We start from the raw sequence: 12,937 nt of genomic DNA, 5'->3' as shown, positions 1-12,937 counted from the left end.
AGAAGAATGAAACTGGACCACTTTCATATACCGTACACGAAAGTAGATTCAGAATGGATGAAAGACCTCAATGCAAGATAGGAAGCCATCAGAATCCTAGAGGAGAACACAGACAGCAGCCTCTTTGACGTCAGCTATAACAACTTCTTACTAGACCGGTTGCTGGAGGCAAGGGAAACAAAAGCAAAAAGGAGCTATTTGGGACTTCATCAAGATAAAAAGTTTCTGCCCAGCAAAGGAAATAATCAAAACTAAAAGGCAGCCTGCAGAATAGGACAAGATATTTGGGAACATATCTGATAAAGGGCGAGTATCCAAAATCTGTAAAGTACTTCTCAAAGTCAACACCCAAACAACAAATAATCCAGTTAAGAAATGGGCACAAGTCATGGATAGACATTTCTCCAAAGAAGACATCCAGATGGTGAACAGATCCATAAAAAGATGCTCCACGTCACTCATCAACAGGGAAATATGAATCAAAACCACAATGAGACATCACCTCACACCAGTCAGAATGACTAAAATTAACAACACAAGAAACAACATATGTTGGCGAGGATGCGAAGGAAAGGGAACCCTCCTGTACTACTGGTGGGATTGCAAACTGGTGCAGCCACTCTGGAGAACAGCATGGAGGGTCCTCAGCAAGTTAAAAATAGAATTCTACAATCTACCAACTGCACTGCTAGGTATTTACCCAAAAGATATAAACATACAGATTGAAAGGGGAACATGCACCCCAATGTTTGCAGCAGCATTATCAACAATAGCCAAACTATGGAGAAAGCCCAATTGTCCATCAACTGATGAATGGAGAGCAAAGATTGTGTGTGTGTGTGTGTGTGTGTGTGTGAGTGTGCGTGCGCGCGCGTGTGCACTGGAGTATTACTCGGCCATCAAAAAGAACGAAATCTTGCCATTTGCAACAACATGGATGGAACTAGAGTGTATGATGCTAAGTGAAATCAGAGAATGACAAATATCCTATGATCTCACCCATATGTGGAATTTAAGAAAGAAAACCTAAACATGGGAAAGGGGAAAAGAGAGAAAGGAGAAAGGGGTATAAACCATAAGAGATACTTAACAATAGAGAACACACTGAGGGTTGATGGAGGGAGGTGGATGGGGGATGGGCATTAAGGAGAGCACTTGTGATGAGCACTGGGTGTTGTATGTAAGTGATAAGTCACTGAATTCTACTCCAGAAACCAGTATTGCACTGTATGTTCAATAACTAAAATTTAGATTTAAAAAAGATTTATGCGCAAAGATATTCATCAGAAGTTAGCAATGATGGCAAAAAAAAGAGACCTAAACCATAAACCATAACAGTATCCAACAGAAAGGGGTTGATCCAACATGAGGGCGAGGGTCCTGGAATCGGTGGAAATTCTGCTTCTTTCCCTTCTAGGGTTTTGAGAGTTTGCCCTTGTTCGCACAATCACTTAGAGGAATTTGCTTAAGCAACAGATAGTAAGACTGAGCATCTGAGTGCCTTTTCTAAAAATAACCAAATCATAAAAGATTTTTGAAATCCTTCCCACAGAGAAGTGGGAATGCTTTTATTACAGCTCTGACATGTGACAAATTGCTACCACTTGCTTTTAGGGACAGCCCGCGTGGCGGCAAAATTAGCAGCATTCAGCGGTTAGTGGATGGCAGTGACATGTGAAAGGAGCAGAGGCGAAAGGCAGGAGACTTCCTGCGCCACGGTCACACGCGGCAACCGGTGTGGTGTGCTCTCTCCTTTCTTGTGGGAAGACGTTTTAAGCCACATGGCTTCCATGTGGAAGCGATTTCATCTCCTTAATTAAGATCACATTTACGAATACAGGCAGAGTCAGGAAGCCGCCTTGACAAGGGTATCATACCAAAAGCCAGGGTAAGCAGGAAGTCTTTGAAGGATCTAAGATGAAGGTAGCTGGGCTTCGGAAGGAAGTGGTTTTGTATACCTTGTTTGGTCTTGCTTATTTTGTGGTCATTATTGGAGTGGCGTGGTAGGTTCATTAAAGGTTTAATCCTGACATTTAGAGAGAAAGACAGACAAGGCTCGTCTGGATTTGGTAGCACCCCTGTTGTTGTAGGCTAGCCAGAGTTTACCCTTGACCCCTTCTGAATAGTTTTACGTTACCTTCTGGAAGCTTTGCCGACGTATTTGAACTCTTAAGATTTTAAGCAATTAGATTTTTCAAATGCAGACTAAAACCTTGAAAGATAAGTTTCCTTAATACTTTTAAGAGAAATATGAAATGAGAAGAAGGACAAAAGAGGAGTGGCCTTGAGTTTTAGGACCTGTGCAGGCAGTATTGGTCAGGACCAAAACATGGAAAAAGAAAAAGAGAACAATTTCACTGATGGACTTGAAGTGCCTTAGTTCTGTTCATGCTGAAATGAATTTGTAGAATAATATTTTATTTTAGGTTGTCATGGACTGATTTATTTTAATCCTGTGGAAATAGGTATACATTGATAGCTAAGTTTTAACCAAGAAAGTATGATTTGTTTGTTTAAATTCTCATTCAGTTTGAGGACCGACCATATTCATAGTTTAGTACTATCCACAAAAATAAACAAAACAGAACACAGGAAAGAATGTCCTAATGGGGATCTTTCTTTATGGTCCCAGATCAACAGTGTGTGTAATAGAAAAATTAAATCTAGGTTTGCTCAAAGTGCATTCAAGGCTGGCATTATCTTTGAGTTTAATGAACATAATTTACATTTGCTATTTCAACAGAGTTACCATGGAAGATCAAAATTTTAAAAACTATCTGCTTCTCAAAAACTATGTGTATATAACATGTATAAATATACACCTACACACAGTCATGGGAACAGCTCCCAGATTGATTTTATCTCATCTTGGATTAATTGAAACAATAATATACATTTAGGTTTGGGGTAGTTGTTTATTCAAGACATGAGTAATATTAAAACTTGCAATGCTCCCATTTTCAGTACGAAAAAGGATATTAGAATTGGGATTCTCTCTTAGGCTGTAGATGTAAAAAATACTTTCAGAATGAATTAAAAATTTCCCTTTAGCCCTTTTCACACTGTAAGATGATGGGATATATTTGTGGCTTTATAATGTATCTCACTGGTTTCTGTTTAGATTTTTGTAAATGAGTAGAGAAGTATAGAATTCTGTGTGTGTTTACGTGTCTCCATGTGGGTCTGTGTAGTGACAGTCTTAGTGAGATAGGCTGCTATTTTTTGGACAGTATGGATGAGGTTGAGAAGCTGGAGGCAGGAAGAAAAGAAAAAGAGCTAGCCGGGAGGGCAGGACTGATGTCTGCAGTGGAGGGCAAGGGTAGAGCAGGTTAACCAGTGGTTCCCCACTCACTTCCTACTGCTCTACCTTGCCCCAGACACATTATCCCTTCTCGGCAGGTCTAGTCTGAGAAATCAGAAGGGAACTTTCAACAAACCATAAAAGACTCTTAATCTCAGGAAACAAACTGAGGGTTGCTGGAGGGGAGGGGGGTGGAATGGAAGGGTGGCTAGGGGCTGGACATTGCGGAGGGTATGTGTTGTGTTGAATGCTGGGTGTTGTGTAAGAGTGATGAGTCACAGACCTGTTCCCCTGAAACAAATAATACATTCTATGGTGATTAAAAAAATAATAAAAAATAGAGCTTTCAAAATTAGAACATGAAGGTAAACATTAATTTTATGACTTGGAATTTTAGGACTGCACATGGGTTTAAACATCAGTGAGTCCTATCATGAGATTTTCAGACGAGTGAACTAAGCCCAGTAGAAGATAAGTGCTTTGTTAGGCAGCGGGAAAAGCAATGCTGGCCTCAGTGCCTCCGGGTTTCCAGTTCAAGAATATTTTTATGACTACATTCTGGGAGGATTTGAGTAAAAATTAAACCAAGGGCCTCTTTGTGATCAATCCCTTTGCTGTAGGCAGAGATACTGCTTCTATTACTGAGACAAAAGTTAGAAAGACAGTTAAGTGAAACAGGGCTTATTTTTCTAGAGGAGAACCAAATACTGCCCAGGCAGAAGAACCATCAATGTTATGCGAAGTTGACCCATGACCTTTCATTTTATTTATTTTTAAGCAATCTTTACCTTCAACATGGGGCTCGAACTCAAGACCCCGAGATCAAGAGTCGCATGCTCCACCCAGTGAGCCAGCCGGGCGCCCCTACCCTTGATCTTTTTAGAAGTAATTTTAGAAGACTTCATTTAAAAAAAAAAAAACAACCAGATCCTTTCCAGATGGTGCCATATACACACCTAAGGATCATAGAGAATTAGATCCTGTGTCCCATGGGTGCGGCCCTTGTTTTCTATACATTTCAACATCTTCAGATTGATGGTGAGTGTTTGGCTTCAGGCTGCACCCGGTGCCCTAAGTCTTTCTGGTTTCTTTAATGCAGGCGCAGGGGAGTTTGCTTTTGCTGTCTTTGAAGCTGTGTGGATGCAGCTTGGCCTCCTAATCCACATAAAACCACCAACCAGACCTTTTAAAACCCAAAGCTTCACAAATGAGATACTCATAGGAAAGGGAATAGTCTTCTGGTCACATTATTTACAGTTCTCTCTTCCAAAATTTAATTCCCAGACATACACTTTGGCCATACCAAATCCCCTGTCCTGAAGGAGGCATTTTGCTGCATGTAGGTAAAGATATTGATGAGTAGGACCCTGTGTATAGTGTAAATAATTGTATTACTATGCATGGGATTTTTTCCATTGTGAAAATGAGTCAATAAATATTTATTGAATAGCTACTATGTGGCAGGCACTGTGGGTTAGCCCGGGGTGAAAAGGCAACAATATTCCTGTCCTCATAGTGTTCACAGAAATACTGTGCAAAATGATGCCTTTATCAAGGATAGTAAATCATTCTAGGCTCTGGATTCTCTTTTGGTCTATTCATACATGCATGTTTTTAATCAATGTAAGCTTTCTATTAAAATAGAATAAGACACAGAAAAGTACATAGATCAAGTGTATAGCTCAGAACAATTTTCATCCAGTGAGCACACCCGTGAAACCAGAAGCCAGGTCAAGAGGCAGACCGCGCTTGACCCCACACGTCTCCTTTTCAAGCCCCTCCAGCTACTGAGCTTCCCAAGGTGACCACTGTTCTGACTTCTGACATCATAGATGAGTTTTTCCTTTATTTTGAACTTCATAGAAATGGAATCATACCATATATGTTCTTCTGTGCCTTCATTTGCTCAGTATTATGATCGTGAGATTCATCTGAGTTGTTGCCTATAGTTGGGTTCATTCATGCTCCTTGCCATGTAGTAGATTTCATTGTATAAGTAAATTACAGCTCATTTATCCCATCTGTTGTCAAAGATAGCTGGAGTAGTTTCTGTTTGGGGCTGGTATTGATGGTATCCTCTATCAAGATTCATGTACTCGTCTCTAAGTGAACATTTTTGTTGGGATCCACTTACGGATGTTTTTCGCCGTGTTTATACCAAGTCCTAGTTCCACCAGCCCATCAACAGTGTATGAAAGTTCCAGTTGTTCCACATCCTTGTGAAATTTGGGGTAATGCGCTTTTTCATTTTTGTGTGTATTCTCAGTTTTTACAAAGTTAGAACCACTGGGGCTTTGTGGTAAACAATGAGACATCGTAAAGTTCAGAGCAACAGTGATAATCCCTTGGATTTCGGTCTGTGCCAGTGATTCAAAATGGTATTGTAGCAGATGACAAACTCTGCTTAACTGTTGATGGAATCGAAGCCACAAGTTTGCCTTTCTCATATTTGGAATTGTGGCGTTTTCAAGCCAGTGGTGGTAAACGGCATTTTTTTTTTTTTTTGCAAGAGGGCCAAGTTAGAACAAATAAAAATATTTAGTGGCCACTTAAAAATTTTTTTTATTAATTTATTTGACAGAGAGAGAGAGAGATCACAAGTTGACAGAGAGGCAGGCAGAGAGAGAGGGGAAAGCAGGCTCCCCGCTAAGCAGAGAGCCCGATGCGGGGCTCGATCCTAGGACCCTGAGAGCATGACCTAAGCCAAAGGCAGAGGCTTTAACCCACTGAGCCACCCAGGTGCCCCTAAAAAAATTTTTTTTAATGGACATGGCTTTTTTGAGACCTGGGGAAGAAGCATATGCATTTGGGCATGAGATAACCTACTACTGTATCAAGTTCAAGACTAGAAATGAGAAAGCTGGAACAACCCTAGGTCAATAAACTGTTAACGTCAGACCATGTTTGAGAAATGATTATAGGGAGAGAGCTGTCGTCCTGAAATTAGTCTGTCAACCATATTGTAAAGCTACGAGGGCTAGCTAGCGCTTAGAACCAAGATCCTTAAGAGAGCGCTGTATGGTACCCATCCCCTTGCTTTCACAGCACTGGGCAAGGAGGAATTGTTAATATAATCACCCAGGCCCCAGTCCCGCCAGAGAAGGGCCCAGCTGAAGTGAGGAAGAACTTTAATTTTGGATAGGTGCTGATGGTTTCCTCTTCCTTTTCAGTCTAAGATTTACACTCGCACACCAACCTTATATTTGGACTTCAAACTGGACACCGGAGCCAAGCACTGTCAGCCTATTCCTAAAGGTATGATGACTTCTGGGGTTTCATCAAAAGAAAAAAAAAAAAACCAGGAAGGCCACTTTCTCAGAAATGGGCTCGTTTCTGAACCTCAGCACAAGATTCTGTGAACTTTGTTTATGTGTAATTACATTTAGCAAATATCGCTGGGGCTTTTCGAGCAAAGAAGATCAGGTAGAATTCATAGAACGTTAGGGCTGGACTGTCTGCTCCCTCCCCCCCCCCCCATTTTACAGGTGTAAACGCTAAGACCCAACGGAGTAGTTAGTTGTTCAAGTCCTCATAAGGACTTGCTGGACAAGGCAGAACTTGTACCCATGTCTCCTGATTTCCCGGCCACCGGTGACTCTAAGTGTTCCTGGAGCCAAATTCCAACCTTGTCACTTATGAACAGGTGTGCCCCTGATTGAGATATAGAGATCTCTTGATAAAAGTATTATTATGGATGACTTACCTTTAAGTCGACTTTCAGATTCAAAGACTATTTAGAAAACTGACAAGTGTCTAAGTCCAATTTTGTTTATTTATTTATTTAAAGATTTTATTTACTTAGAGAGAACAAGTGGCAGGAGGGCGAGAGGGAGAGAGAAAATCTCAAGCAGACTCCCCACCAAGTGTGGAGCCCCATGCGGGGCTGGATCTCATGACTCTGAGACCACGACCACGACCCAAGTTTGAAGCCAAGAGTTGGATGCTCAATTGACTGAGTCGCTCAGGCACCCACCCCCGCCCCAACGAAGGCCAGTTTTATTTTTAGAAATGGTAGCACCTGAGGTCATTAGGCATTCACCTCAAATCCATTATTTTCTTCTTTGGTTTTGTGGTTCTGGCTATTTTAAGGTGCAGAAAAACTTTTTGATTAATTCACTTAAACATATGCCTACCCCTTAAAACAAATTTTTTTTAATAACAATAAGGATGAAAGCACATATTTTTTAATGGATTTTATTTTTTTTAATTTAATTTTATTTATTTATTTGAGAGAGAGAGAGAAAGAGCAAGAGAGGGGAGAAGGTCAGAGGGAGAAGCAGACTCCCCATGGAGCTGGGAGCTCGATGTGGGACTCGATCCCAGGACTCGCAGATCATGACCTGAGCCGAAGGCAGTCACTGAACCAACTGAGCCACCCAGGTGCCCTAATGGATTTTATTTTTAAGTAACTTCTACACCCAACATGCGGTTTGAACTCACAGCCCCGACGTGGAGTTGCGTATTTTTCTGACTGAGCCAGCCAGCTGTCCCTGAAAGCACATATGCTTTAACCATTAGTGCAGTGCTTTTGCTTTTCCTTCTGAGTTTGCTTCCCTCTGGTTCCTTCCAGTACCTTCCCTATACATCCCAGCTCTAGGATGTATCCTAGATATATACTCAGATTAGATCTCATAACGGCGGTACCCTGGGCTGTGGGTTGGGTGTGATGCATCCAGCTCGTCTCTCAGCGGATACTCCCTTCGTACCTAGGGCTTGGCCATCCTCGTCCACCTGTCCTTCCGCACAGGGACTTATTTTAATGCAGTGGGTTTCCAGGGATGGTTGCAAGGTAGATGCACGTTTAATTTCAAAACACATTGTCAGACAAGCACAGTCCCACTTTCCATCGGGAACATCTGAGAGCGCCAGCTGCTCGGTGACCCCACTGACACTAAGCGGCTGGTTCCTGTTGAGTTTTGTTCTACCCTTAGTCACTACTCTATATGGCCTCACGAGAGAATGTGATATGTCACCTGAAAAGGGTAGACTTCGGTTTTAGTTCATCCTTCTAAATTCTAAACCTGAGATTTGTTTTCAAAAACATTTTTGGAGAGATGCCAAAGCGAGTGGCTTAGAAACACACGTTTATCACTGAGTCAGTATAAACCTACTTGCAACAAGTCTGTTATAAACCCAGCTATGAAGCCAAAGGACGTGTCTTTTCCAAGACATCACTCCAATTATACTGTGTCCCCACTTTTTTTTTTAAAGATTTTATTTATTTATTTGACACAGAGAGAGAGATCACAAGTAGGCAGAGAGGCAGGCAGAGAAAGAGGGGGAAGCAGGCTCCCCACTGAGCAGAGAGCCCGATGTGGGGCTCGATCCCAGGACCCTGGGATCATGACCCAAGCCGAAGGCAGAGGCTTAACCCACTGAGCCACCCAGGCGCCCCATGTGTCCCCACTTTTGCTCAGTGTCTCTGTCTCTCTCTCTCTCACACACACACACGTGCACGTGCTCGCACACGTCCCTGTTTACATTACATTCAGTGATAAATCCAGAGTTCGGGGCATCTCTGTCCAGCACCAAACAATTTAATTCCGGTATTATAAGGCACTTATTATTTACAGATTTGATACTTGTGGCTGCCTATAATCAGCCATATTGACTGGTGAAATCATGTTGTATAAATTTTATTATCAAGTCGTTCAAGTCAAGGTCACCCTGTGTCCTTTTTTTTTTTTTAAACCACCTTTCTGGGCCAAATTCCATTATGAAACCCAAGGACTGTTTAAATTCATTTTATTTGGGTGCTTTGCTGCAGCCAGTATTTCTTAAAATGTGTTTGTCATTGTCTGGGTCCTGGACATATTTTGTTTGTAATATTTTAATTGTTTTGTTACTCACGGTAAGGGGATTTGACATGGATGTCTGGGTTATGTTTGGCTTTTGGCATGAGCTTTGCAATCTCACTGATCTAATATTGACATCATTGTGTCATTACCAAAGCAGTGGGCTAGAACTAGAGGCAAGACAGCACTACCATCGCACCCCCAATTTCAAGGAAATCCAGATTTCCCGAGGGACATCCCATTAAGGGTGGTTGGAAGCATTTCTCATGAATCAGACTGGGTTTTATCTGAATTCTTTCCCGTAAATAGTATGAGAATTGGTTTTTACCATCTCTGTCTTGCCTTTTTTAAGGCCTATTCCTGTGGAGTTGGGCTAATCCCGCAGAAAACAGATGTTTCATGCAGTGATGGTTTGGAAGGGAGCTGATTGCATGAACGGAGCATCACTTACAAAGAATCCAATTTGTCAGGCCTCTGACAATACCAGATTCCTTTAACATTGGCTGCACGTTTTTTGTGTTAGTTCTTGGCTGAAATAGGAATAAGTAGTTGTTTTTTGGTTTGGTTTTTTTTTTTTTTTTTGCCATGACTTTTACCATCTCTTACAAAGCAATCTGATTTTCCTTGCTGCAAATTGACTTACAGACAACACTTTTATCATTCACTGAGAAGCACCTAAATCTGTATTTCTAGGAAAATATCAGTCTTACCCAAGAGACTTGGGCCTTCTGCTCCTCACGTCCCCTTTGTCTTCTGACGGCATCAAAGTGTGGCTCTGAACAGCACGTCTGTGGCTCCCCCATCTTCCTGCACGGGGATTCTACCACTACGCATGCATTCATTCATTCATCCATTCATTTATTTTAAGATTTTATTTATCTATATGACAGAGAGATCACAAGCAGGCAGAATGGCAGTCAGAGGGAGAGGGAGAAGCAGGTTCCCTGCCAAGCAGGGAGCCCCATGTGGGGCTTGATCCCAGGACCCTGAGATCTTGACCTGAGCCGAAGGCAGAGGCTTAACCCACTAAGCCACCCAGGTGCCCCTTTCTGTTACTAGGTATTTAAAGGCATGATCTACAATGTTAAAAATGGACGATGGTTATGGCATGGAAAAACTTCATCGTGTAAGTATTTTTTGCTTCGCCAATCTTTTAGCTTTCTTTACAGTATATATACATCAATCCCCCCAATTTCTACTCTCCAGGAGAGTAGCCTGGATAGTCCAGGTGGCCCCAATATAATCAAAGGGTCTGTGTAAAAGGAGGAGGAAGTGAGAGTCCGAGGGAAAGGGGTGACGGTGGAAACGTAAGTCCAAGTGATGCCGTTGCTGCTTTTGAAAATGGGAGGGGGCCTCGGGCCAAGCAGGGGGGACAACCTCTAGAAGTTAGAAAAGGCAGGGAAGTGCATTTCCCCCTAGAGCCTCCAGAAGGAAGGCTGTCCTACTGGTACCTTGATTTTAGGACCTGGAGACCCGTCTTTGGACTTCAGACCCCCCAACATTCTTAGATAACGAGGTTGTGTTGTTTTAAGCCAGCAAGTTTTGGGCATTTGTTATAGCAACAATAGGAAACGCATACGTTCTCTTAAATATTGTCAACGTATTTTTGCTTTGGTGGGAGAACAAACAGAAAGGAGCCCTGTCAGTTACATTGCACTAGAACTGGGGAGAAAATAGAAAAAAAGAAAAAAAAATAGAAAATAGAAAAAAAGTAGATTGTAGGGGCACATGGGTGGCAGAGTCGGTGAAATGTCTGACTCTTGGTTTTGGCTCAGGTCGTGATCTCAGGGCCCTGCTCTCAGCATGGAGTCTGTTTGGGATTCTCTCTCCCCTCTCCCTCTACCCCTCCCCGCCCCACCCCCACTCCCTGCTCTTGCTCTAAAATAAATTAATATATCTTTTTTTTTTTTTTAAAGCAAGTGGATTTTAATGCTGTGCATACAGTAGCTACTCCGTAAATCCCATCAGGATACGTTCAAATAAATATTACTGTGTTACTTATCCATGTTGCTCTATAACAGATTACTCCCAAATGTAGTGGCCTAAGATCACACTTGTTATCTCACACTTTAGCTGTGATCTCTGGCTCAGGGACTCCTACCAGGCTGCCATGGACGGGTTAGCGGGGTTGCAGCAATCCCAGGGCTTGACTGGGAAGGATGTGCTTCCAAGCCCACACCCCCGTGGCTGGGGACAGCCCTCAGTTTCTCGGGGTTGTTGGCTGTGGCCAGCTGTTACTTCTTTGCCACGTGGGCCTCCCCTAGGGCGGCTCACAACGTGGCCTCCGGCTTTATCAGAGCCCAGGAGTGAGAGAGGAAGAGTGAGCATATGGAAGCCCGAGGCTCTCTGTCACCCGATATCAGAAGCGACATCCCGTTACTTTTGCCCATTCTGCTGGTTAGAACCAGGCCACCAGGTGCAGCCCCCGCTCAGAGAAGAGAGGATTACCCAGGGCACGACTCTGAGGCGGTGGGTGTCTTCGAGTCGACTTGCCAAGCTTACGGTCTCGAGTCAGAGCGCCAGACATTTCTCCGTATGGTCCGTGACTCGAAAATGAAGTCGTGTTTCTTTTTCTCTTGTGATTTCTTTTTTTTTTTTTTTTTTTTGAGAATGAAAGGCGGGCCGGAGGAGGCATGATGACGTCTCCTCAGAGTTCCTGCCTAAATGTCTCTTCACAGTCATTATCTACTTTTTTTTTTTAAAGATTTTATTTATTTATTTGACAGAGAAAGAGCACAAGTAGGGGGAGCAGCAGGCAGAGGGAGAGGGAGAAGCAGGCTCCCCCCAAGCAGAGAGCCCGACGCGGGGCTCCGTCCCAGGACCCCGGAATCATGACCTGAGCCGAAGGCAGAGGCTTAACTGATTGAGCCACCCCGGTGCCTCCATTATCTACTTTTTAAGGGAGGATGCCCCAAACACGGATGATTCATGTAGAATTTTAGACTTTCAGGTGTTCCATAGAGAGAAGAAAGGCTGATTTTGTTCACTACACAGAATGCATGATTTAATTCATGGCTAGTTTTTGCCAAGCTCTCTACTTACCAGTAGTACATTAAAATATTCAATCACCGTGCCCCTCGCCCTTAGGATATATTCATAACAGTTACGGATGTTAGTAAGTCTTCAGAGCAGTGATGAACACAAACCAGAGCCCGAGCATAAAATTATCCAGAAAGAAGCTTCGTATCATTTTCCTTTGGGTGGGTTGTCTGCCTTTTTCATACTAATTTGTAGGGGCTCTTTATTATTATTTTTAAAAATATTTTATTTATTTATTTGACAGACAGAGATCACGAGTAGGCAGAGAGGCAGGCAGAGAGAGAGGAGGAAGCAGGCTCCCTGCCAAGCAGACAGCCCGATGTGAGGCTCGATCCCAGGACCCTGGGATCATGACCTGAGCCGAAGGCAGAGGCTTTAACCCACTGAGCCACCCAGGCACCCCTGTAGGGGCTCTTCATATATTATTTTTTTTAAGTTCATTTTTGTTTAAATTCACTTAACATATAATGTATTATGGGTTTCAGAGGATCTTTATATATTCTAGATGCTTTTCATTGTCAGTTATTTGTAATATAATATGAGAAGATATATGCAAATATCTTATAATATGATAATGTCAGAAGATATATGCAAATATCTTCTCCCTTTTGCCTTGTTTTTCACTCTTCTATATACTCTGATCTTTTTCTATATGTTAATAAATAAAAATTCCTTTAATTTATTGGTTTGTTCCTGGGGCGCCTGGGTAGCTCAGTCGGTTGGGTATCCGCCTTCAGCTCAGGTCATGATCCTGGAGTCCTGGGATGGAGCCCCATGTCGGGCTGTCTGCTTGGGCGGGGAG

The 12,937-nt window shown here is 42.6% G+C and overlaps 1 protein-coding gene across 1 annotated transcript in view; it reads left to right on the top strand.

Annotated features, from left to right (window-relative positions):
* Positions 1-12,937, top strand: part of PIR (pirin) — a 104,100-nt gene that overhangs the window by 59,471 nt on the left and 31,692 nt on the right. The window contains exon 6 of the mRNA XM_080795638.1: positions 6,472-6,556. Coding sequence (XP_080651764.1) covers positions 6,472-6,556 — 85 coding nt within the window. The remainder of the gene's footprint in view (positions 1-6,471; positions 6,557-12,937) is intronic.

Source organism: Martes martes, assembly GCF_963455335.1.
Source record: "Martes martes genome assembly, chromosome: X".
In the NCBI taxonomy this organism is placed as follows: Eukaryota; Metazoa; Chordata; class Mammalia; order Carnivora; family Mustelidae; genus Martes; species Martes martes.
The sequence above is the reverse complement of the archived record's forward strand: the minus strand, read 5'-3'. Positions and strand labels throughout refer to the sequence as shown.